The sequence below is a fragment of the Octopus bimaculoides genome, chromosome 1 (assembly GCF_046866305.1).
Source record: "Octopus bimaculoides isolate indiv1 chromosome 1, ASM4686630v1, whole genome shotgun sequence".
Taxonomy (NCBI): Eukaryota; Metazoa; Mollusca; class Cephalopoda; order Octopoda; family Octopodidae; genus Octopus; species Octopus bimaculoides.
The window spans coordinates 195,917,710-195,945,523 of record NC_142928.1 but is presented as its reverse complement, the minus strand read 5'-3'; the positions used below and the strand labels follow the sequence as shown (position 1 = coordinate 195,945,523).

The 27,814-nt window shown below is 39.4% G+C and overlaps 1 protein-coding gene across 4 annotated transcripts in view; it reads right to left on the bottom strand.

Moving 5' to 3' along the window:
* Positions 1-27,814, bottom strand: part of LOC106869897 (lysosomal-trafficking regulator) — a 204,809-nt gene that overhangs the window by 84,775 nt on the left and 92,220 nt on the right. For all 4 annotated transcript variants that reach the window (XM_089365207.1, XM_089365198.1, XM_089365192.1 and 1 more), the window contains 2 exons: positions 27,192-27,354; positions 7,958-8,057 (listed from right to left, as the gene is read on the bottom strand). In XM_089365207.1, the coding sequence (XP_089221333.1) occupies positions 7,958-8,057; positions 27,192-27,354 (263 nt within the window). The remainder of the gene's footprint in view (positions 1-7,957; positions 8,058-27,191; positions 27,355-27,814) is intronic.

Here is a 27,814-nt window from a genome sequence, read left to right as displayed (position 1 = left end):
AAGTTAATCCTAACAGCTTTAGAGCTTTGTATTGTATCATTTAGAGAGCATTTGTTAAAGCCAGCAGAAAATCAAATGCATTGACCAGGTACTCAAAAGTGAGAGACCAATATTAATCATTTAGCATTCAAACCAGCCACATCAGGCCCAGATATTCCACAAGAACTTGTTCAAACAGGTCAGGGTCAGCCTCTAATACCTACTAAAGAAGCAGCATATATGCTAGGACACAACAACCTCCTAAGCAGACTGAGTGCAGATATGAGTAGCATATGGGAACTGGTATTAAGGAAGGATAGGAGAATATTAGATTTATAAGCCCTAAAATTCACTCTATAATTGCCCACAGGCATATAGCGTAGTGGTTAAGAGCACAGGCTACTAACCCCAAGATTCCGAGTTCGATTCCAACAGGTTCGAATTTTACCCAGGACACCTAATGAAGGCTGGAGGGTATATCAGCCAAAACGTTGTGTTAACAACAAACAAGATGAGGACAAATATCCATCAAATGTAAATAATTCCTCATCTCTTAAATATAGAACTGTAAAAATATATAATCAGATCATTGAAATCTTGAGGCTACATGCAGTAACCAATTTGAAGGAACAAACATTATCAATATTAAAGGGTTAATCAGTTACCAATGATATGTGGCCCCTAAATATTAATCAATGAATATACCCCCACTAGAAAACCTGGAAGAGACACATTCATCATCTGCCATAGGTTGGATGGTTCCATGGCATGATTTGGATGGTCTGACTGGAAAGCTGCACCAAGCTCCAACAGTCTGTTTTGCCAAGGTTTTGGCATGCCCTTCTTAATACAACCACTTTACAGAGTGTACTGGGTGCTTTTTACGTGCCACTGGCATGGGAGCCAATCTGTGGCCCTGGCAACGATCACGCTCAGATGTGCTCTTAATGTTTCACTGGCACGAGTGCCAATCAGGCAGTACTGTCATCGGCCACGTCAGCAATTTTGATTGTGATTGTGACAGGTATAAATAACTTTACAACAAAAGACAGGGCAAAGCCTTTAAACCCAGAAAATATGACCCCAAAAATGTTGGCCATGTCACAAATATGTGGAAAATATTACATGACCAGCAGTTGCTCAGATATGTCATCAGTTTATTACATTCCAACACAACATGGTGCTGTTGCTAAAACAATAGATTACGTCATTGCAGAAGGAACTGCTCTGTGATGAATGCTCTGTTATTCTTCCATTTATTTCAGTCATTGGACTGTGGTCATGCTGGGGCACCACCTTCAAAGATTTAAGTCAAATAAATCAACCCAGTGCTCATTTTTGAATTTTTTCTTTTGAAGTTTGCTTCCCAACCACATGGTTCCGGGTTCAGACCCACTGCATGGCACTCTGGGCAAGAGTCTTCTACTACAGCCTCGGGCTGACCAAAGCCTTGTGAGTGGATTTGGTAGATGGAAACTGAAAGAAGCCCATCATATGTGTGTGTGTGTGTCTGTCTGTTAAGGCAATTACATCGACCCCTAGTATTCAATGGGTACTTGTTTCATTAACCCCAAAAGGATAAAAGGCAAAGTCTACCTTGGCTAACAATTCTGCCAGCTTTCTATCTTTGATTCCAGCATAAGAAATATTAGTAGAGCATTCCAATCATCATCATCATTGTCATCATCGTTTAACGTCTGCTTTCCATGCTGGCATGGGTTGGACGGTTTGACTGAGGACTGGCAAGCCAGAAGGCTGCACCAGGCTCCAATCTGATCTGGCAAAGTTTCTACAGATGGATGCCCTTCTTAACGCCAACCACTCCAAGAGTGTAGTGGGTGCTTTTTACGTGCCACCAGCATGAGGGTCAGTCAGCCGGCACTGGCATCAACCACGCTCAAATGGTGCTTTTTATGTGTCACCAGCATGAGTATCAATCAGGCGGTACTGTCATTAGCCATGACCACGACTTCATTTATCTCAATAGGTCTTCGCAAGCGCAGTTTATTGCCCAAAGATTTAAGGGTACTCTTAAATGGGCTGGTTATGCTGCACTGGCATAGGCCATGGTTACGGTCTCACTTGGCTTGCCGTGTCTTCTCAAGCACAGCATATCTCCAAAAATAATAAACCATCATGTGTATGAAGAACAGTGAAAATAAAACAATGACAAATACATTCATTGTTAATGCATTCTTTTTTATTCAAATGTGGATATGCTAATTGCTGTTGCATTTTATCAATGGAAGATGATATTTTTCTTTCAGACAATGTGTCTGTAACACAATTCATTGGAGTAAGGGGGCTTTGAAACACTGCAGTGGTACCCCCAAATCAATGAATCGAAACAAAAATTCTAGCTCTTGTTTACAGAATTCAACAAACCAATTATTAACTGATGCATGCAAATGTCTGCCAAACTGATAATAAATAATGTACATGGGGGTACAGTGAAAATCAAAATGATGACATCCATAATCATTTTGAATACATTCTAGCAGATTCAAGTGTGAGTATGCTATTGCTGTTGTATTTTTTTCCCCCCTTTTTCAATAAATTAAGTGTGATGTGAACACACATTGTCTGAAAGGAGAAGTTGTTATCATCATCATCATCATCATCCCCATTTAATACCTATGTTCCATGCTGGCAATGGTTGGACAGGTTGACGGGATCCAGCAGACCCAAGAACTGCATCATACTCCACAGCCTACTTTGGTAGGGTTTCTATGGCTGGATGCCCTTCCTAATGTCAACCACTTTACAGCATGGACTGGGTTCTTTTTTCATGGCACCAGCATTACTTAAGTTATCATGCGACTTGTAAAACTACAAAGCCCCAAGAGAGATGGGTTTTATGCTAGGAAATGAAGGGCTAAAGTATGAGAGAAGGGGCCTGAGTAAAACAGGTTTCTTATTTCTTTATTGCCCACAAGGGGCTAAACATAGAGGGGACAAACAAGGACAGACAAAGGGATTAAGTCTATTACATCGACCCAGTGCATAACTGGTACTTAATTTATCGACCCCGAAAGGATGAAAGGCAAAGTCGACCTCGGCAGAATTTGAACTCGGAACGTAGCGGCAGACAAAATACCGCTAAGCATTTCGCCCGGTGTGCCAACATTTCTGCTAGCTCGCCACTTGAGTAAAACAGGTTTCTTGCTGTAGAGGGGCTACAGGACTACTCACATTTTCAAAGAGAGAGCAGAGAAGGATAGGGGTGGAGTAGGGAAGAGGTAAAAATAGTTATAAAAAGGTGTCTGTGTGGGTCCCTCAAGGTACAAGGCGTGGGGTGGGGTGGGGGAATATGAACAGGGAATATGGGTGATGGAAGTTGCAAGAGTGTATAAAAGAATACAGGATGGGGAATGGATGGAGGGGGTGAATATAATGAATAAAGAACAAATGTTGAGTGGATCATAAGTGGAGAGGATGTAGGGAAGAGTAGGTGACAACTGTAGAGGTTTAATAGAGTAAAGGGGTGGAAGTAGTGAATGGTGAAAAGGGGAGTGAGGAGTGACTAACAATGCATAGGGGTGAGGGGTAAAAGAATAACAATGATAAGGGGGTGATGAGAGAAAGAGAGAGATGAGAAGAAGTTGTGTAGGCTGTGAAAATGTGGAGGAAAGAGAGGTAGGTAGGTATAGGGCATGGACGGGAGGGGGTGAGATGTATAGTGATGGAAAGGATGTGATGATCTGGTGGCTCAGATTTGGGGGAGACAAAATACAATGGGATTAGCATATTCATGTTTGAATTTTCTGGAATGTATTAAGAATGGATAGACTAAGTGATTGTTGTATACCAAGAATAACTTCCACTAAACACAAAAAACAACAGGTCTGATACAATCATTTGGAATGGAAAACAAAGGCTGAACCATTATGGAAGACACAGAAGTCAGCTGACCAACGAATGTGAACACTTCTTCCAAACACAGTGAAAAGAAGGAATATTTACAAACAATTACTTCAAAACCAGCAACTCCTCTTCCCTGATCATAAATTCATATTTATTCCAATAATTACAGGGAGGACGATGTTACGAAATGTCTAAATGACAATCCAGAAATGCAAGGATTTTCAGCCAATCAAACAGAACAGCTAACATCGGGGCTTGTCCCCTCTTTCATGCACAACAATAAAAGCATACAAAGCCTAAATTTAACAATTGTCATTGTTGTTATTAAATTGTCAGCAAAGGAGGTTTGTTTCTTTGTTAGAAAGTAACCCATTACTTCGAGGATGACAAACACACACACACACACACACATATTGATGTAAAGTACTACAGATCATAGCTATAGATTTATTAACCAACACTAACAACATGTGCAAACAATGTGTGTGTGCATGTGGGTGTATGCATATATATATATATATATATATATATATATATATATTCTTTTACTTGTTTCAGTCATTTAACTGCGGCCATGTTGGAGCACCACCTTTAGTCGAGCAAATCGACCCCAGGACTTATTCTTTGTAAGCCTAGTACTTATTCTATCGGTCTATTTTTGCTGAACCACTAAGTTATGGGGACGTAAACACACCAGCATCGGTTGTCAAGCGATGTTGAGTGTGGTCGATGTCAGTACTGCCTGACTGGGCCCCGTGTTGGTGGTATGTAAAAAGCACCATTCAAGCATGGTTGTTGCCAGTGCCGCTTGACTGGCCCCCACTGCTGGTGGCACGTAAAAAGCACCCACTACACTCTTGGAGTGATTGGTGCTAGGAAGGGCATCAAGCTGTAGAAACCTTGCCAGATCAGATTGGAGCCTAGTGTGGTGGCCACCTGGCTTGCCAGTCCTCAGTCAAACCATCCAACCCATGCCAGCATGGAAAGCAGACATTAAATGATGATGATGATGATGATGATGATGATGATGATGATGATGATCATCATCATCATCATCATCATCATCATCATCATCATCATATATATAAAATCATCAGCATTTTAATGTCTACTTTCCCATGTTTGCATAATTCAGATGAGATCATGCTGGAGCAGAGTTTTGTACAACTAAATGCCCACCCTATTGCCACTCCCCCACTTGCTTATACACACATACATACACACACACACACATCTATATAATGAAGTCTATATGACAGATAATAACGATGATGATGATGTTGATGATGATTTCTTTGAACACCAATAACATGACTGAAGTTTTCAAAGATATCTGGTAAATTTGATGTATTTTTGATAGTTCTCATTAAAACTATATTTATGAGTTTCCAAAGAAGACTTCAAACTGAGAATAATAAAACAGTCTCCGACACACTGGTTTGTGTATGTGCATCTCTGTGATGTTTGAAATATTGGTGAAAGAAGAAAAATATTTCTTCAAAGTGTCACATTTTGAGAAACTAGCATGAAATATTTTGCTTTGATTTTCAATGTTTGATCAGGAGGAACTGGCTGTGTTTCGTGCTTTTGAAGGCCTTCCAAGACCTGTTGAGACTGATATGGCTGGAATTCATTCTGAACATTTGCAAGTCAGTTGCTATAGGGGAACTGATGGAGTTCCAGGGGTTGACATTCAAAGAAGATCAGGGGCCTGAAGGGTGAATGTAATATGGGAGAGTTGAGGATATTATCTGAGTGGAGATGACATAAGACCAGCCAAGCTTGGTGGATCAGGTGGTACTGTGTAGGAATAGAAAGAGGAGGAGACAACACACCCATGGAATGATGTGTGTTGATGATAGGGACGCCATACAAATCAGTGGGTAGCCTTTTGGAAGGGTTGGAGTCTGGGATGGGTTGGACACAAGAGGTATATGTGTAGCCTAATGATAAGGGTATTGCACTCACGATCACAAGAGTGTAGTTTTAATTCCAGGACCAGTTCATCATCATCGTCATCGTTTAATATCTGATTTCCACGCTGGCATAGGTTGGACGGTTTGACTGGGGACTGGCAAGCCAGAAGACTGCACCAGGCTCCAATCTGATCTGGCAATATTTCTACAGCTGGATGCTCTTCCTAACGCCAACCACTCCGAGAGTGTAGTGGGTGCTTTTTATGTGCTACCATCACAGGAGTCAGTCAGGCAGCACTGGCATCAGCCACATTCGGATGGTACTTTTTACATGCTCCCGACATGGGCAACCAGTCAGGCAGCACTGGCAATGACCCACGCATGCATTGTGCTTATTGCATGCCACCAGCATGGGAGCCAGTCAGGTGGCACTGGCATTGGCCACAACTACAGTTTCCATTTGATTGTGATTTGATTTGATTTGATTTTACTTGACTCAATAGGTCTCCTCAAGTACAGCATGTCGCCTGACAATCCAAAGGTACTTTTTTTAAGTGGGCTGGTTATGCGACACTGGTATAAGCTATGGCTGTGATCTCACTTTACTTGCCGGGTCTTCTCAATTACAGCATATCTCCAGAGGCCTCATTCTTTCGTCATTGCCTCTGTGAGGCCCAACGTTCAAAAGTCATGCTTCACCACCACCACCGCCTCATTCATTTCACACACTTGCTGTAGTAAATATAACAAAATAAATAAATACAACAAGGCATATTCTAAGGACACTGAAAGTTGGTTTCATTGGTCAGCTTCAGATCTTTTTCTTCCCCCTGAGGCATGACTGACATAAAAGCAATTTATACAGAACATTGGAAAGGAAATAAATTATAGTCGTTTCCATAGAAATATGTACAAACGAACAAATCTAGTCGCCAATTAGATGTTGTAATCCAGGTGTATTATTTAGCTGTCATAAAATGGACACATCAAATGCTGCCCACTAGACAAGCATGAGACAGCGAGCCCCAGAATCATTGGCATGCCAGGCCAAATGCTTAGTGCCATTCCATCCATTTTTATATTCTGAGTTCAAATTCCACCAAGATCAACTTTACCTTTCCTTATTTGCCAGATCTTCTCAATTACAGCATGTCTTCAGAGGTCTCGGTCTTTCATCATTGCTTCTGTGAAGCCCAACATTCGAAGATCATGTTTCAACACCACCACCACCACCACCTCATTTGTTTCACATTGCTGTAGTCCACTCAGCTGTAAAGGAGTAACTCTGTGATGGACTGGAGTCACACTCGGAGTGGAGTGTTGTGTGTGAGTGTGTGAATATGTTTGTTTTCCCTTGTCCGAACATTGCTTCAGTGTTGTAAATGAGAGTCATTCATTTCCAATATTCTTCAAAAAGAAGGAGGCAAGCTAGCAAGAACTGTTAGCCCACCAGGCAAAACGCTCAGGGGCATTTTTTTCCGCCCTTAAGTTTTGAGTTCAGATTCCACCAAGATCAACTTTACCATTCATCCTTTCGGCAGGGGGTGGGGTGAGGGGGGGGTCGATAAAATAAGTACCAGCTGAACACTGAGGTCAATATAATTGACTTACACAACTCCCCTGAAATTGCTGACCTTGTGCCAAAATTTGAAACTGATATTCTGCAAAAACACAACCCGAGGAAACATTACTTTGTTTGGAAACAGATAAAGGTTGGTGACAGGAAAGGCATCCAACCATAGAAAATATGCTTCAATAAACTCCATCCAAATCATGCATTTTCTCATCATTATGACAATGAAATGATAATCCAAGTGTTGCGTTTGGCATTTATAAACTTTACCCAAAATTGACCTTCAAATTAGCCCTTTGCCTGTCCAGAGTATTTTCATGTCTGTCCTAAATGTCCATGCTTGTTTTCATACATTTAGTTAGATCCTGTTTCATACGTTCTCTGTAATATAAAGCTTTTCTTTCGTAAGTCCCAAGTTATTCTGGTGATTGGAAAGCGTTAGTAATGTGTAACATATACAATGCATGGACAGCAGGGGAATATATCTTGTCTTCTATATCACTCATGATACACTGGACAAAGTGTTAATCCACGCAATTTTTATGGCTACCTTACCACATAAAAATGATGAAATTCCATGATGTAGTTTTAATAAGAAAAGTAACCGAAAGAGTGTTATGCTTACCAGTTTCTGTAAGTAATGATTCGTTTGAAGAATTGAATTTCAGACACCATGATACTAAAGAGAGTAATAAATTTGTAAAGTTCCGGCCATTTGACAGATCCTGGAAAAAAAGAGGAAAAAAAAACAACAAAAGAAAATTAACAAATGTTATTATGATAGGTGCAGGCATGGCTGTATGGTTAAGAAGCTTGCATTGTAAACAAGTGGTTCCAGGTTCAATCCTACTGTGCAGCACCTTGGGCAAGTGTATACTATATCCCTGAGCCAATCATGGTCTTGTGGGCAAATTTGGAAGCTATCATGTATGTGTGTGTGTGTGTGTGTGTGTGTGTGTGTGTGTGTGTGTGTTCCTCACCCTTGCTTGACAGTCAGTGTTAGTTTGTTTACATCCCCATAACTTAGTTGTTTGGTGAAAAGAGAGCAAGCATCAGATTTCAAAATAAAAGCTGGGGTTAATTTGTTTGACTAAACTCTTCAAGGCAATGCCCCAGCATGGCCCCAGTAAAATGACTAAAACAAGTAAAAGAATGAAAGAAGAAAACAAAAAAATACCTCTGATAACAAAATAAATATAACAAAATAAATAAATCCAACAATACATATTCTAAGGACACTGAAAGTTGGTTTCATTGGTCAGATTCAGACCTTTTTTCTTCCCCCTGAGGCATGACTGACATAAAAGCAATTTATACAGAACATTGGAAAGGAAATAAATTATAGTCGTTTCCATAGAAATATGTACAAACGAACAAATGTAGTCGCCAATTAGATGTTGTAATCCAGGTGTATTATTTAGCTGTCATAAAATGGACACATCAAATGCTGCCCACTAGAATACATCAGATTAGAAATACTTGCAATATTATAGACAAGCATGAGACAGCGAGCCCCAGAATCATTGGCATGCCAGGCCAAATGCTTAGTGTCATTCCATCCATTTTTACATTCTGAGTTCAAATTCCACCAAGATCAATTTTACTTTTCATTCTTTCGGGTTTGATAAAATAAATACCAGCTGTGTACTGGGAATTGATGCAATCAACTTAGCTGCTCCACTTAACCCTTTTGATACTGACCTGGCTGAAACCACCTCTGGCTCTGTAGTACAAATGTCTTGTTTTCAAAAGTTCTTAATTAAAATCTTCCACCAAACCTTAGTCACAATTTATGTTCCTAACACTAACTTAATGATAACTAAGTTATTTTACTAAATTCTTTGTTACGTTTAAAGTAATTGAAAGAAACACAGAGCATCTCAACAGAAATATGGTAATGAAAGGGTTAAATTGCTGGCCTTGTGCCAAAATTTGAAACTAATACCAAAGACAAGCATAAGGCAGAGAGGTGGCAGAAACGTTAGCACGCCAGACAAAGTGCAGCAATTTGTTTGTCTTGATATTTTGAGTTCAAATCCTGTCAAGATCAACTTTGCCTTTCTTCCTTTCAGGGTCAATACAATAAGTATCAGCTGAGCCCTGGGGGTCAATATAATTGACTTACCCGCTCACCTGAACTTGCTGGCCTTGTGCCAAATACCGAAATCACTATTATAGACAAGCATAGTACATATACATTCATGTTTATAGAGTGTTTTACCATTACCAAAGTTTGGTAAACATTTTCACCTGAAATATTATCTTGGAATATGGAAAAGTTTTTTTTTTTTTTCAGAGAAGAATGAAAAAGAAAAACTTTCTTTTCTATACAACACCAATTTTGAGAAGGAAAAAAAAAAAAATTGCTACATGTGATATTTTACAAGAATTTGCTCTTCAGACAGAACTAAAAATAAAGTTTTTGCAATGACAATAAGAACAAACACTATTTTATTGGGTATCTGGAATTTCATGATAAACATATTTCAAGGTTTTTCTAGAAAGTCTGTGAAAATGTAACATTCAGCTGAAACCTTTTAGAAGAAATCATGAAGAAATATTTGAAAAACATCATCAAAGAAAAAACAGAAATGAAAAGGAAAAACCAAATTCCATAATAACAAAGAATTGGCAATACCACAAACCAACGAGAGAACCTCTATGTGGTTTTTTAGCCTACTAGAAATAGGTAAACAACAAAAACATTGACAGCACGGAATATGTGGAACTTATTAAAAGTGACATATGTCATATTTGCACTCAAATACCAATAAGATAAACTTGTCTCTACACCTAGAACCAGTGTTGGATCTACTGTTTAAATTGGATCTGGTCCTTACATATCTACATGATATCGTCATGGTTGTTTTACCTCATCATGAACCCTATGTTATTGTGCCCAGGCATTTCTGGCATCTTTTGTGTTGTTGTGCCTAGATTCTAATGAATCATACAGTTAATAAATATACACATATATTCTTTTTTACTTTAGGCACAAGGCCCGAAATTTTGGGGGAATAATAGCTGTTAGTTTCTCAATAAATACTGGCCTCAAATTTTGGCACAAGGTCAGTTATTTTGGGGTCTGGGTAAAGCCGATTACATCGACCCCAAGTGTTTGATCGGTGCTATTTTTTCAACCCTAAAATGACAGAAGGTAATGTTGACTTTGGTGGAATCTGAGCTCAGACCACAAAGACGGGTAAAATACCATTAAGCATTCTGTCTGGTCTGCTGATGACTCTGCCAGCTTGCAGCTTAAGTTTCTCAATAAATACTGAGGGAAGTGTCTGCAACAGTTCTTTATTGCAAAAGGCCATCATGTGATGTTATATTTCTCTCTCAAAAGTGCATCACACATACACGTGTGTGTGTGTATGTTATACATAAAAACAGCCAACTTAATTGAATGACCACTCACTCTTTTTCAATAAAGAATCAGATTTATGTAATATTTACAAGATTGATAATAATTTCAGTATAGATGTGGGGTAATAGTGTGTTTTTTGCGGTGGTGGTCATGATTAAGTGCATTCAAATGTGACAAGACCTTCCACTGCAGAAATAGTCCTAGGAGAAAATTCTCCTCCAAGACACGTGTCATTGATTTCCAGTCTTCTGTGAAAACATGTCTAGCCATGAGGCGGGGGGAGGGGGGTATTACCACTTTGTTTGGAAACAGGTGAGGTTTGGTTAAGGAAGGACATCCAGCCACGGAAAATCTGCCTCAACAAATTCCATCTGCCATACAAGCATGGAATCATCATCATCATTGTCATCATCATTCAACGTCTGTTTTCCATGTTGGCTGGTTTGACAGGAGCTGGCAAGGCCAGGGACCACACCAGGTTCCATTGTCTGTTTTGGCTTGGTTTCTACAGAGGGATGCCCTTCCTAATGCCAACTCCTTTACAGAGTGAACTGGGTACTTTTTACATGGCACCAGCACCAGTGCTTTTAATGTGGCACCAGCACCAGTGCTTTTAATGTGGCATGAGCACCAGTGCTTTTAATGTGGCATGTGCACCAGTGCTTTTAATGTGGCACCTGCACCAGTGCTTTTAATGTGGCACTAGCACCAGTGCTTTTAATGTGGCACAAACACCAGTGCTTTTAATGTGACACCAGCACCAGTGCTTTTAATGTGGCACGAGCACCAGTGTTTTTTACATGGCACGAGCACTGGTGCTTTTAATGTGGCACAAGCACCAGTGCTTTTAATATGGCATGAGCACCAGTGCTTTTAATGTAGCACCAGCACTTTTTACATGTAGACATTAAAATGATGATGCACTGTACATAAACACCCAAAATCTCCATGAACAGAATAATCACTGACAACCACCAACAAAACAGACGACTGAATGTTCCCCCGTAAATGCAGTTTAAGTGTTTCTGTTCGTTAAAGTTCTCAGTTTTGTTTGTATATTTAGAAAAAGAATAAAACGAGAAACTTAGATAAAAAGCAATAAACTTTAACATTTCAATTGTGCCTCTGAGGTCATATTGCCCTTGTCTCGCCTCATGTTGCACAAATTTATTCTATTTAGTCAAATGAAAATAGATTAACTCTTTTAAGACCAACTCTGGTTCTGGTAAAAACATCCTGTTTTAAACCTTTAGCATTTAATCCAGTCATATTTGGCCCAAATATTCTGTTTTATTTTCAAACTGGCTAGAACTGGTCTCTCACACCTAACCTACACAGTCATTCTAATAATAAAGAACTGCATCATTGAAACCTTGACACTCTACAAGATCCTGCAGGATTAATTCAAAATATTAAAGATTGCTTGCCAACATAACATGGCAGTCCTAGTTTAGGACGAATGTTGCTGTAATTTAGCCCCAGGAGACATTGTCTCCAGCTGGCTATACGACACGATCTGTGTCCTTATATTTTTGAACAATATTTTCGAGTGGGAGTGCTAGATTCCTTTGTTTGAAAATATAAAGACACAGATCGTATCGTATGGCAAAGGAAGGAAGGAAGGAAGGAAGGAAAGAAGAGTGGGAGAGAAAGAAAGAAAGGAAAAAAGGGAGAGAGAAAGAGAGAGAGAAAGAAAGAAAGAAAGAAAGAGTGAAAGAAAGAAAGAAAGAGTAAGAGAAAGAAAGAAAGAGTGAGAGAGAAAGAAAGAGAGAGAAAGAAAGAAAGAAAGAAAGAAAGAAAGAGAAAGAAAGAGTGAGAGAGAAAGAAAGAAAGAGAGAGAAAGAAAGAAAGAAAGAAAAAGAAAGAAAGGAAGGAAGAGTGAGAGAGAAAGAAAGAGTGAAAAAGAAAGAGTGAGAGAAAGACAGTCAGACAGACAGACAGACAGAGAGTGTGTATGTGTGTGAAATATATAAACTTGTGTGTTTTTTTTTGTTTCTTTCTTTTTGATAGCAATTCATCTGGCAGTTCTTGAGAGGAAGTTTTTGATGCTCATCTTTTGGTAATGTAAGCGAGAAATGCTAATAAAAGACAATTCAGCAGCCAAACTCAGCCAAACTCTTATTTCTAAGCCAGTCTTATATTTTGATCAATACAATATTTTGCGGTCTCTTTAATCGAATATACATGCAATAGTCTTTAAAGCGACAATGTTGCCACTTAAAATGCTGGGGATGTTCTTTATATTTTCATTGTTTTTTCTTTTTTTTATATGTCTTCTTTAGATTTAAACAGTGTAAAAATGTAAAAAAAAAAAACAATAATATTCTACACCATGAAGCCTAAGTGTATCTAAGAAAAAACCTGCGGGGAAATTAATAAAGATTGTTGCCAGGAATGTAGGAAAATGAATTAATTTATACACTCATAAACATCATGATGACGATGATGATGACGGTAATGGTTACAAATTTTGGTACCAGGCCAGCAAGTCTGGGGCGGGGGGGGGGGGGTATGTTGACTGCATCAATCCCAGTGTTATCATCACCATCATCTTGATCAACTAACATCCGCCTTCCACACTGGCATGGGTGGGATGGGTTGACAGGAGCCGGCCAGGCAGAAGCCTGCACCAGACTTCTGTGACTGTTTTGGCAGGATTTTTACAGCTGGATGCTCTTCCTAGCACCAACCATTCAGCAGAGTGGACTTAGTGCTTTTTATGTGGCACAAGCACAGGCAAGGTCAGTTTTGGCAAGGTTTTTACAATATTGTTAAAGCCAAAAATGCTAATTGAGAACATTCAGAGTTCAAATCCTGTCATGGTCAATTTTGTTTTACATCCATCTGAGATCAATAAAATAAACAGCAGTGCCATCTGGATGTGAAGGTGTGAACTCAACGATGCAATGAGATTTCAGGTGAAGAGATAGAGAACCAGGACATTACTTGGTACAGGTGTACTAAAGAAGTCAGCAGGAAGGATAACTGGTAACGAAAGTACACAAACAGCTGAGTTGTTGGTTCAATGAGAAAGTAGTTGCTAGTTTCTGTTACCTAGGTGACCTAATTAATGTTGGAGGTGTACAGGTGATAATACAGTAGCTCTAATAAGGGAGGGATGGGAGAAGTTCTGAAAAGGGGTTAGTTTTGTAAGCAGCAAGGATTTCTCCTGTTAACCCTTTAGCATTCAGATTACTATCAAATATATTGCTTATTTATTCACATTGTTTTTAATTAATCATACGTAATCAAATCAAAATCGCTGACATGGCCGATGACAGTACCACCTGATAGGTGCTCACGCTAATAGAACATTAAAAGCACATCTGAGCGTGATTGTTGCCAGGTCCACGGATTGGCTCCCGTGCTGGTGGCATGATGTAAAAAGCACCATTTGAACGTGGTCGTTACCAGTGTCGTCTTACTAGCACATGTGCTGGTGGCACATGAAAAACAACATTCGAGTGTGGTCATTGCCAGTGCTGCCAGACTGGCTCCAGTGCAGGTAGCATGTAATAAACACCTTTTGAGCGTGGTCATTGCCAGTACTGCCTGACTGGCCCTTGTGCCGGTGGCACGTAAAAGCACCCATTACACTCTCGGAGTGGTTGGCATTAGGAATCTTTGCCAGATCAGATTGAGCTTGGTGCAGCCTTCTGGCTCACCAGTCCTCAGTCAAACCATTCAACCCATGCCAGCATGGAAAGCAGATGTTAAACGACAATGATGATGATGATGATATCCTGTAGCTTTGAAATTATAATGATCATCATCATCGTTTAACATCCGTTTTCCATGCTGGCATGGGTTAGACGGTTTGACTGAGGTCTGGACAGCCAAAAGGCTGCACCAGGCTCCAATCTGATCTGTCAATGTTTCTACAGCTGGATGCCCTTCCTAATGCCAATGATGTGATTGTTTATTTCTAGAATGAAATATAGGCTAGATGTGAGAGGCTGAATGCAGCCAGTTTGAACATGAAACAAGCTAGAATGTTTGGACCTGATAAATAGAAAAAAAAAAGATGTTTCCTTCTCAAGTTATGCCAGGCCCATAAGAGCCGGTTTCCTGGTTTCCATGGCATATACACCACCCCCTCACCTGGACGGGATGCTGGTTTGTCACAGGATTATTTTTGCCAGCTGAGTGGACTGGAGCAACGTGAAATGAAGTGTTTTGCTCAAGAACACAACACAGCCCGGTCCAGGAATCAAAACCACAACCTTGCGATCATGAGTCCAACACTCTAACCCAGTGTTTCTCAATTAGGGTTCCCTGGAACCCTAGGGTTCTGCAAAAGGTTGCTGATTAAGGTTGATGATTAAGGTGACACGCTGGCAGAACTGTTAGCATGCTGGGCAAAATGGTTATCAGTATTTCGTCTGTCTTTACATTCTGAGTTCAAATTCTGCCGAGGTCAACTTTGCCTTTCCTCATTTCGGGGTCAATGAAATAAGTACAAGTCGAACACTGGAGTTGATGTAACCAACTTGCCCCTCCCCTCAAAATTTCAGGCTTTGTGCCTCTAGTAGAAAGGATTATGACAGTGACGATAATTAACAATCTTTGTTAGTCTCAATGATCAACCAAGTGAATCCCTAATAGGGAAATTGATATATAAGTGGCCGAGTATCCCACAGACAAGCTGAATCAGCATGAAACAATAAGATCAGTGCTTTGAATTACAGGTACAATCCAGAGAGAGAAGTGGGGAGTGAGAGAGAAAGAAGTGACCTCAGTACTTTGATTGACCCCGAAAAGATGGAAGGCAAAGTTGACCTTGGTGAGATTTGAACTCAGGGTGTAGAGAACCAAAGAAAATACAGCAAATCATTATCATTGACATGTTAATGGGAGTCAAATCACCTTAATGAGGAGGATAGTGATAATAGAAATAAGAGAGATTATAATGGTGACAGCAGTGATGATCATGATCATGATGATGATGACGATGATGACATGGATAATGAAAGTGATGAAGAACAAATCTCCGTAAATAACAATCAAAAGAAGCCAAAAACTGGAGATTAAAGAATGACGAGATTATTGAAAAAAGAAGAAATTGAAAAACATAATCTAAACATTAAAGAATACAGCAAAAAATAAATAACAAAAATATTTAATTATCTCATTAACAACTGATAACAAGCTGAATTAATTATTTAGTTGATAGGAAATAAATTCAGGAGAAACAGGAAAAGCAGTCATGTGACACTCTTTTGAGGCTAAGATAATGGACTCATGGGATAGCGTTCTGTTCTATCATTCATTATCATTGTTTTATCTCTTTTTCTTTATTACTTGTTTCAGTCATTGGACTGTGGTCATACTGGGGCACTGTCTTGATGAACTTTTAGTCAAATGACTCGACCCCAGAACTTATTTTGTAAGCCTGGCACTTTTTTTTATCGATCTTTTTTTATGAATTGCTACCTTATGGGGATGTAAACAAACCAATAATGGTTATCAAGTGGTGGTGGAATGAAGACATACACACACACACACAGATATATATATCAAGGGCTTCCACATAGTTTTCGTCAACTAAATTCATTCACAAGGGCTATGGTAGAAAACACTTGTTCAAGGTACCATACAGTGGAACTGAACTCAAAACCACATGGTTGCAACTACACAGCCATACCTGTGCCGACAAAAAAAACCTCACAAAACTAACATCACTGATAGGATTTGAACCTCTGAAGAGAGACCCCAATAAATTTCTAGTCTATCGCCTTAACCACACAGCTACAACATTTTTCTCCCTTGAAAGAATTACCATTATTGCATCCAACATTTCAAAAGTGAAACAGCACTGGAATTATGCTTGTTTTTCTTGCAGTAACATGTTGTCTGAGACTGGAATCTCCTCCATTGTTTACTGAGTGACAGGAATTGAATTTTAATATTTACCATATTCTCAGAATAAAGAAAGACAAAATCCATAGATAATATTGACAGCAGCAAACTTTATTCAATTTGGAATTTTGGAAAAAGTAATAAAATGAATAATAATAAAAACAAGGTACCAAGATTAGCATCTGAAGATCCATAGAGAATGGTTTTGTTACTGATCAATGATTTTAGAAAACTAAATTATATATGTAAGACTGATTCCAGAGATCTTATTGCAGATATTAATATAAAAACAATGTGTCGAAAGGATATTATAAGATTATTGCTGAATTTTCAAGAAGTTCCTGGCATGTTTATTCTTGGAAGAATTTACTGACTTATTATTGAAAATTGTCTTCTTTTTTTTTTTTCACTTCAATATATTCCGTCAGAGAAAAGGATTTTGTTGTAATTATTTTCTTCTTGCAGTTGATGTTCCTGCAAATATGTGGCTGAGAATAACTGAACATTAACAATCTTTCTGTTGTGATGACTTACAGGACAGAAATAGTGATGGGTTTGTTTCCATTGCTTGAGAAGTTTTAGGTGATACCAACCCGGCTGAAACCACCTCTGGTTCTTTAGTACAAATGTCTTGTTTTCACAAGTTTTGAATTAAAATCTTCCACCAAACCTTAATCACAATTTATGTTCCTTACACTAACTTAATGATAATTTAGTTATTTTACTAAATTCTTTGTTATGTTTAAAATTAATTGAAAGAAACGCAGAGCATCTCAACAGAAATATGGTAACAAAAGGGTTAACAAATGATTAATTTAACCCTTTTCATACTGACCCAGCTAAAACCACCTCTGGCTCTGAGTACAAATGTCTTGTTTTCATAAGTTTTGAATTAAAATCTTCCACCAAATGTTAGTCACAATTTATGTTCCTAACACTAGCTTAATGATAACTAAGTTATTTTACTAAATTCTTTGTTATATTTAAAATTAATTGAAAGAAATACAGAGCATCTCAACAGAAATATTGTAATAGAAGGGTTGGCAAATGATTAATTTAACCCTTTCGATACCAACCTGGCTGAAAGTGACTCTGAAGTACAAATGTCTTGTTTTCATAAGATTTGAATTAAAATCTTCCACCAAACCTTAGTCACAATTTATGTTCCTAACACTAGCTGAATGATAACTAAGTTATTTTTTAAATTCTTTGTTATATTTAAAATTAATTGAAAGAAACACAGAACATCTCAAAATTAATACAGTAACAAAAGGGTTAAGAGGAAGAAGGGCAGCATGATTTTACAGACTTTCTGTGTCTGGTGAGGAGAAAGAAAAGTTAACCTTAAACCAAAGACTTGGCTTAAAATGCTTGCTGCAGCATGGCCTCTGCTAAAGGTACCTAAAGGTCAAGTGGTGATATTAAACCAAGCATCTGATTAAGGTCTACCATCCATCCAGGAAATATTTTTTATGGGATAGGCGCTTGCGTAACTGTGTGGTAAGAAACTTGCTTACAAACCAAATGACACCATGTGCAAGTGTCTTCTGCTATAGCCTCAGGCTGACCAAAGCCTTGTGAGTGGATTTGGTAGATGGAAACTGAAAGAAGCCCATTGTGTATATATGAATATATATTTGTTATTTATTTATTGTGTATATATGAATATATATATATGAATATATGAATATATGAATATATGTATATATGAATATATGAATATATGTATATATGAATATATGTATATATGTATATATGAATATATGTATATATGTATATATGAATATATGTATATATGTATATATGAATATATGTATATATGTATATATGAATATATGTATATATGTATATATGAATATATGTATATATGTATATATATATATATATATATATATATATATATATATATATATATATGTTTGTGTGTTTGTGTTTGTCCCTCCACCAATCATTTGACAACTGATGCTGGTGTGTTTACGTTCATGTAACTTAGCAGTTTGGCAAAAGAGATCAATAGAATAAATACTAGGCTTACAAAGAATAAGTCTTGAGGTCAATTTGTTCGACTAAAGGCAGAGCTCCAGTATGGTCAGTCAAATGAGTGAAACAAGTAAAAAAAAAACACAGAATATGATTTTGTCCCAAACAAGACTTGAGGTCCCTGCAGAATAAGGGATAAAAAAGAAGGTAAAGAATGGAGGGGGGAGTTACAAATTCAAAGGATATCAATTAATTGAAAGCTTAAAGAACTGAATATCATAGACCAAGATGATGGTACTGCGTTCCAGAGAGCAACAGTTTGAGGAATGAAGTTATTAGAATAAAAGGACTTATGACTAACAAAAAGCTCAACAGAGAAACTATGTGCCTGGCCAGAGAAACAGGGGACATGTTTAAAGGTTTTGACAGAGGGTCCTCGACCAGTAACGACGTCAGAGCAATGACCATGGAAATACTTATAGTAAAGATATAACAAAGATACATTTCAATGATGAGCCAAAGACTCCATTCAGGAAGAAAGAAGACGCTCCACCATGTTAACAGCTTGATTCTGAATTCAATCAAGCAAGCTAAGGCAAACTGAGGACATAACAGCTCAAAGACGACAGCAATATTCAATGCATGATCAAATGGTGGCCTGATAAAAAGATACAAGATATTCTCAGGCATAAGAACCCTGTGAGCATGGAATGGTCCCTCCAATGTTTCCATGTCCCAAAGTTCAATCACACGACTCTGTTCAGCCTAAGGTTGGGGTAGATGACCGTTATCTAAGGTGCCATACAGTGAATTTGAACTCAAACTCACGTAGTTACACAGCCAACATCTTAACAGCATAGCAACGCCTGCATCCATTTATACAGAGATCAATCAATCAATAGATCATAGATTTAATGGCAAAAACTGAACCTGGTAAGTTAATCTCTGAATGCAACAAGACAACAAGCTAATAGGTAATCAATAAAATAAATAAGTGTTATTAGTTTAGAAAATTACTATTTGTAAATCTCACAATGAGAGATATTCAGCAACAGTACTGGGGCTAAATTACAGCAACATTCGTCCTAAACCAGGACTGCCATGTTATGTTGGCAAACAATCTTTACTACAAAATACTGTTGCTGAATATCTCTCCTTGTGAGATTTACAAATAGTAATTTTCAAGGACAGAGTCATCTTAGACCAAGAGTCATCTTAGACCAAGAGTCCATACAGATTTTGTTGTTAAAATTCATCTGCAATAAATTCGTTACACTTCTAAAATACACACAAAATATTTAAAAAATTATTTTCATATAATTCCTAATAACATTTGATTGTAAAAATATAATAGGATTCTTTAAACATCGAATGACTAGGGGGTCCACTTGAGTATAACAGGAACAAAATGGCTCAATAGGCAAAGAATGGTTGAGAAACATGATCTTAGACAATACATAGTAAAATGCACCTGTGCCAACTAGTGTCATGTAAAAAGTATCTGTGCCAGTGTCAGGTATCCAGTACCTGTGCCATGTAAAAAGCACTCAATACATTTTGTAAAGTAGGAAGGGCATCCAGGTATGGAAAGCAAGCCAAAACAGAGTTGCAGACTGGTGCATGTCTCTGGCTGGCCAGCTCCTGTCAAACTGTCCAACCAATGCCAGCATGGAAAACAGACGTTAAATGGTGATGATGAGGAGGGGGAGGTGCAAGAAGATATGGGTCAGTTAGATATTTATAAAAGAGGGTTAATGTTGGGAAGGGCATCCAATCGTTGAAGCCATGCCAAAACACATTAGGGCTCGACACAGTCCTCTAATTCATTGGATCCCACCAAACTGTCCAACCCATTCTAGCAGGATAGTCAGACATTAAATGACGATGACGATCACCATCATCATCATCATCATCATTATAGATGGCCTGCCATTGGCCATGGCTCTGCCTGATCAGGACTAACCAGAAATTAAATAACAACAACAGTAACATAAGAAGTGCATACAGTATCTCTCTCTCCTATGTTACCACACCTAAGCACAGCTCTAAACACAAAACAATGAGGAAATCAATATATGGCCACTTAAAGTCATTGGAAATAGCAACCATATCCCCTTCAGATCACACTCTATTACCTTTGAAAACAAAGGCCAAATTGGATTATGCAGTCAAGAGGTTTTCCCTGCACAAAAGGAAAGACAGGATAGTCTTTTGATCAAAGACCTGTTTCTGGTTAGCGGTCTGCTTTTGATCAAGGTTGACCTGGGGTTAAACAAGTAAATTCCCCAGTCTCCTTTGGCGGTTAATGTGCTGTATAATTAGCTGGACGATAGCGAGTTCATTAGGAAACATTCCACGCAGAAAGGAATGGTAAGCCATCATCATTCTGCAAGACATGCAATAAAGAACCAGCAGCTTTCACTGCTGTCTCTGAACAGAATCTTAAATATTCAAGTGAACCATAAAGTCGCTGGCAGAGAAGATTTATTAGAACAAACTGACTGGGAACTCAGTTGTGGTTGCTACGGTAACAACAGTATCCTTCACTTCTACTGAAAGTAGAGGCGGAGGGGAGGGAGGGTTCACAGTAGGGGAAAGGGGGACATGTAACATCAAAGCGTGGGGGGAGATGGGGAAGGGAGAGAGGGAAGTAGAGGAAGGAACATGGAAGGGGGAGAGAGATAGAGGAAGGAGGAGAGAGATAGGGAGAGAAAGGGAGAGAGAGAGAGAAATGGAGAGGAAAGGAGAGATGGGGAGGAAGGGAGAGAGAGATGGAGAGGAAGGGAGGGAGAGAGAGAAATGGAGAGGAAGGGAGAGAGAGAAAGGGAGAGAGAGAGATGGAGAGGAAGGGACGGAGATGGAGAGGAAGGGAGAGAGAGAAAGGGGGAGAGAGATGGGGGAGAGAGATGGAGGAAGGAGGAGAGAGGTGGAGAGGAAGAGAGAGAGAGATGGAGAGGAAGGGGAGAGAGAGAGGTGGAGAGGAAGGGGAGTGATGGAGATGGGGAGGGAGAGAGAGGAAGAGGAAAGAATGAGTGGGAGTCTATTTTTCAGCATATTGGCAAAGAAATTTGTTTTTCTTTTGCTCTGATTTATAATTGTGTGTGTGTATATATATGTATTATTTTATTTAAAAGAGTTCCAACTCTGTATGTTTTTTATGTTTTATTTATATTCTTGTAAAATTAATGTGGGATATAGAATATGGAATATACAATATATAATATAAAAATGGATGGTACAATGAAATAAAGTATTGAATGTCTTATTGAATATATGGAATATGTCTTATTGAATAGATGAAATATTGAGTGTTCAATATAAAGGATTAAATATATAAATATATAAAGGCGAATACGTATTTTCTATACCTTGTGGTATTTCATCATGGCCGGTATGACAGACTTTATATATATATATATATATATATATATATATATATATATATATATATATATATATATAATGTCTATATATTTATATAATGTCATCATCATCATCATCATCGTTTAATGTCCACTTTCCATGTTGGCATGGGTTGGATGGTTTGACTGAGGGTTGGCGAGCCAAAAGGCTGCACCAGGTTCCAATCCGATCTGACAATGTTTCTACAGCTGGATGCCCTTCCTAATGCCAACCACTCCAAGAGTGTAGTGGGTGCTTTTTATGTGCCACCGGCACGAGGGCCAGTCAGGCAGTACTGTTATCGGTTAGACTTGAATGGTGCTTTTTACGGGCCACCAGCACGGGAGCCAATCAGGCGGCACTGGCAACAACCACACTTGAAAGGTGCTTTTTACGTGGAATGGGAGCCAGTCAGGCAGCATCACCATCTGGCTGTGCTTGGACACTTAACCAGCACACACCATCCATCTTGGACTTGCATTAGTTGAGGGAGGTCTTTGGGAAGGCGTCCAGTGTCTCTGGTGAGACACTATGTTGTGTTTGGACAACCAGCACAAATACAGCCATGCTTTGACATCCACAACAGTAGGCCACTCGCCAGCTCTGGTTTAGCTCACCAGTGCTTTTCCCTTATGATACTGGAAATAGAAAGGAGATCTCCACACTGCTATTTCCTGGTGGGATGAGTTCTTCAAGATATGTTTAAAACCGTTCTTAATATTCAGGTGTAAGTTCACATTGCTTGGATTCTAGTTTTTTGATAAGCATCCAGGTTGTACTCCATATAAAAAGACCGATTCTACTCTTCCATGGATAAAGTTGTTTGACAGGGTTGATTTCTAGACCACATCCAGTTTGTTTGGGGCCGACCATGCTTTGGCTGTCTGAGTTTTTTACATCCTTTTCAGTTGAGACTGTTTCAGAACTAAAGTACCTGAAATCATCAACTTCATTGACAGGGGTCTCTGCTGATGTTGGTGAAGGATACTTGTTGACTGTGAGCAATGATCTTGGTTTTACTTGGATTACCAGGTAATCCAGTATCATACGTAACTAATTCTAGACTACGAAGTAATCGGGTGGGGTTTGATATTGTGTCAGAGAGCAAGGCAAAATCCTCGGCATGGTCTACATCGGTTAATGCCGTGCCAGAATGGAAAGCAAATAGTGGCTTAGATCCTTGGCACAAGGCCAGCAATTTTGGGGGGAAAGGGGGTAAGTCAATTACAACGACACCAGTGTTATTCTTTTACTTGTTTCAGTCATCTGACAGTGGCCATGCTGGAGCACCACCTTTAGTCAAACAAATCGACCCCAGAACTTATTCTTTGTAAGATTAGCACTTATTCTATCGGTCTCTTTTGCCGAACCACTAAGTTTCAGAGATGTAAACATACCAACACCAGTTGCCAAGTGATGGTGGGGGAACAAACACAGACACACACACACACAACCAAATCCACTCACAAGGCTTTGGTCGTCCCGAGGCTGTAGTAGAGGACATTTGCCCAAAGTGTCACGCAGTGGGACTGAACCCGGAACCATGTGGTTGGGAAGCAAGCTTCTTACCACACAGCCACACTTGCGTCTATACCGGTTCTTATTTCATCAACTTTGAAAGGGTGAAAGGCAAAGTCAATCTCAATGAAATTTGAACTTAGAACATCAAGACAGACAACATACCACTAAGTATTTTTCCCAGCATCCAAACAACTCTGCCAGTTTGCCATCTTGTCTACCAAATTCACTCACAAGGCATTGGTCAGCATGAGGCTGTAATAAAAGATTTCCCAAGGTGCCATGCAATGAGACTGAACCTAGAACCAGGTGGTTGTGAAGCAAAACTTCTTACCCACACAGCCTTGCCTGCACACGCATGGCTCAGTGACTAAGCACACAGAGTCTACAGACAAACGGTGAATTGACTTAATTTGTAAGTATGAAGAATGTTTAAAATTCCAAACATTGAGAAGAAAATGGTAATCTCCTTAGTACTCCTAATTAAAAAGCAATTAAAATACAATGCGCTCGTTATGTAAATAACTTGGACAGCATAAGCTGAACAGATTAGTGTCGACAGTAAGTATCTAAAGTGACTTTGATTGAAGTCAAATATCTACTAATTGATAGATATCAATCAGATGGGTATTGAACTAATTTGATGACCATCACTTAGAAACGGAGGGAGAAAGGTGTTAACGTAGTAGTTTTCCAATCAGCAGTGTCTAACGATGCCAGAGAATTGTCGACATTATAATATTACACCTTAATGAGATTGTTGCATTCAGAAACAGAAAATAATCAAAATGGAGCACCACACACACACACACACATATATACATACAGTAATACCTCACTGTACAAGGACCCAATTTATGAGACCCTGGGTTTACGAGTTTTTACGAGCTTTATTTTCTGTTTGAGTTTTCCCTTTAAAAGCGTTCACTGGGAATGAATTAACTCATATGGCGAGGCATAAGCCTTCTTTTTTCTGTCGAGGGCTTATATGCCCCGTCATTAGACTATTTTCCTTAGTCATTGCACGGTGACCGCCATAAGCTTTAAGCTTATATAAAAATACCAATATTATTATTTACAGGATTGTAAAATACAGCGCCCTATAAAAATACGTTCACACCGAAATATATATATATATATATATATATATATATATATACATACATACATATATATATGCATATATATATACATACATACATATATATATATATATATATATATGCATATATATATACATACATACATACATATATATATATATATATGCATATATATATACATACATACATACATATATATATATATATATATATGCATATATATATACATATATATATATATATATATATATATATATATATGCATATATATATACATATATATATATATATATATATATATATATACATATATATATATATATACATATATATATATATATATACATATATATATATACATATATATATATATATATATATATGTATGTATATATTTATAATGTACATACATGCGTACATATGCACATCTTTATATATATGTACATACACGCATACACACACACACACACACACACACATAACTTGGTGCATAACAAAGACATCATCATGATCACTGTATGTTTGTATTCCCAAGCAAAATGGGCTGTTTGAGTTTTCCACTACACTCTTTCACCACTTAATTGTTCATGGGACCCAGTCTGGCAAAACAAGCCTTCACAACTTCCCAGCTCTTCTTTGGTCTTCCTCTTTCACAGACAGGTAAGTTTGGAACTATACTTTTGCCATAATGAATAATATCAAGAAATATGACGTACATATAGTAACTTTAATTTCGTTTTATCAAATTTGTTGGTAATTATATAAAATGATGAAATGAATATCATTTTCAAAAGAAAATTTTTTCGTTATCTTAAAACAAAATTAAATAAAACGAATTTCTCGTTTGTATCTCAACTACACTATCATTTACTCTCTCTCTCTTCATTTTCCTCTATCTCAATGAAGCTCTCTCTCTCTCACTGTGTGTCTATTGCATTCCTTTACTCATTGCCTGCCATCAAACCATGGATTTGCACCACTCGTCCTGCACCTCTTATGTTAAGTTAACTCTCAATGCATCCCTCTTTTAGTCTCTTTCTCTCCGCCTCTCTATGCAATGTAAAGTGTGACTGGAGGAACCAACCAACCAACCAACTGACCGACCAACATTTATATCAGTTTTTACTATTTAGAGATGATATATCCAGGATCATAATCATCATTTAACGTTTGTTTCCGATGCTGGCATGGGTTGGACAGAAACAGTAAAGGCGGCGAGCTGGCAGAAACGTTAGCATGCCGGGCGAAATGCTTAGTGGTATTTCATCTGTCTTTACATTCTGAGTTCAAAATCCACTGAAGTCAACTTTGCCTTTCATCCTTTCGGGGTCGATAAATTAAGTACCAGTTGCGTACTGGGGTTGATCTAATCAACTGGCCCTGTTGCCCAGAGTTAGAGTAGAAAAGTTTGACAAGAGCTGGCAAGGCCGGGAGCTGGCAAGGCCGGGAGATGGCAAGGCCGGGAGATGGCAAGGCCGGGAGCTGGCAAGGCCGGGAGCTGGCAAGGCCGGGAGATGGCAAGGCCGGGAGCTGGCAAGGCCGGGAGATGGCAAGGCCGGGAGCTGGCAAGGCCGGGAGCTGGCAAGGCCGGGAGCTGGCAAGGCCGGGAGCTGGCAAGGCCGGGAGCTGGCAAGGCCGGGAGATGGCAAGGCCGGGAGCTGGCAAGGCCGGGAGCTGGCAAGGCCGGGAGATGGCAAGGCCGGGAGCTGGCAAGGCCGGGAGCTGGCAAGGCCGGGAGCTGGCAAGGCCGGGAGATGGCAAGGCCGGGAGCTGGCAAGGCCGGGAGCTGGCAAGGCCGGGAGATGGCAAGGCCGGGAGCTGGCAAGGCCGGGAGCTGGCAAGGCCGGGAGATGGCAAGGCCGGGAGATGGCAAGGCCGGGAGATGGCAAGGCCGGGAGATGGCAAGGCCGGGAGATGGCAAGGCCGGGAGCTGGCAAGGCCGGGAGATGCCAAGGCCGGGAGCTGGCAAGGCCGGGAGCTGGCAAGGCCGGGAGATGCCAAGGCCGGGAGATGGCAAGGCCGGGAGATGGCAAGGCCGGGAGATGGCAAGGCCGGGAGCTGGCAAGGCCGGGAGATGCCAAGGCCGGGAGATGGCAAGGCCGGGAGATGGCAAGGCCGGGAGATGGCAAGGCCGGGAGATGGCAAGGCCGGGAGCTGTACCAGGTTCCAGTCTGTTTTAGCATGGTCTTTACAACTGGAAGCCCTTCTTAATGTCAACTACTTTACCAAATCTACAGAGTACTTTTTACATGGCACCAGCACCAGTGCTTTTTATGTGGCACCAGCAGGATCACCAAGTACCTTGTAAGACAAGAACCACTCGATTGGGAAGGTGGGAGAAATAGTATTGAGGGGTGTGGCTTTGTGCCACTTGCGAGGTTAATGGCATAGAGCAGTGGTTCCCAACCCTGGTGGTCCACCCTGGCCACTCCTACCCTCCCTTCTGTAACATGCATAACCATGTAGCTCTCCTACAGTAAGAAACCTGTCGTTCTGGCCCCTTTTTTCAAACTTCAACCACCCCCTCCTTTCAGCTATGGCCCCGCTCTGTATTGGATGCTTTTTATGTGACATCATCACTTTTGCTTTTTACATGGAACAAATGAAACAAATTAAAAACAGCTTACCTTTACTCCAATTTTGTGAATGACCTTTAGCAAATAGACCCCTTGACCTTTGAGGAGGTAATTCTGTAATTCTTCCACATCATCTTCATTAGCATCATTGGTAATCCGAAGAATTCCAGACATGAATTCCTGCACCAGCTGGTTACATGTGACTGTCATGTCTCTGTAAGAGGAATATAACAACATTTTAACTATTTTGTCACCGTGGTTCTGTTGCCTTTATATTAATTAATTTTGAAGATAACGAAGACTTTAATAAAATAACTCTGTCGTTATTAAGCTGGTGTTTGGAACACAAACGAACAAATTTTGATGGAACACAATTTTAATTTAGAACAAGAAATTTGCATTATAAAGCTGGGGGTAGGGGTGGACTCAGGTGGTTTGTTATTAAAAACATTAATCATCATCGTTTAACGTCCACTTTCCATGCTGGCATGGGTCGGACGGTTTAACTGAGGACTGGCAAGCCAGGAGGCTGCACCAGACTCCAATCCGATCTGGCAATGTTTCTACAGCTGGATGCCCTTCCTAAAGCCAACCACTTCAAGAGTGTAGGGGGTGGTTTTTACATGCCACAGACACAGGAGCCAGTCGGGTGGCACTGGCAATGACCACACTAG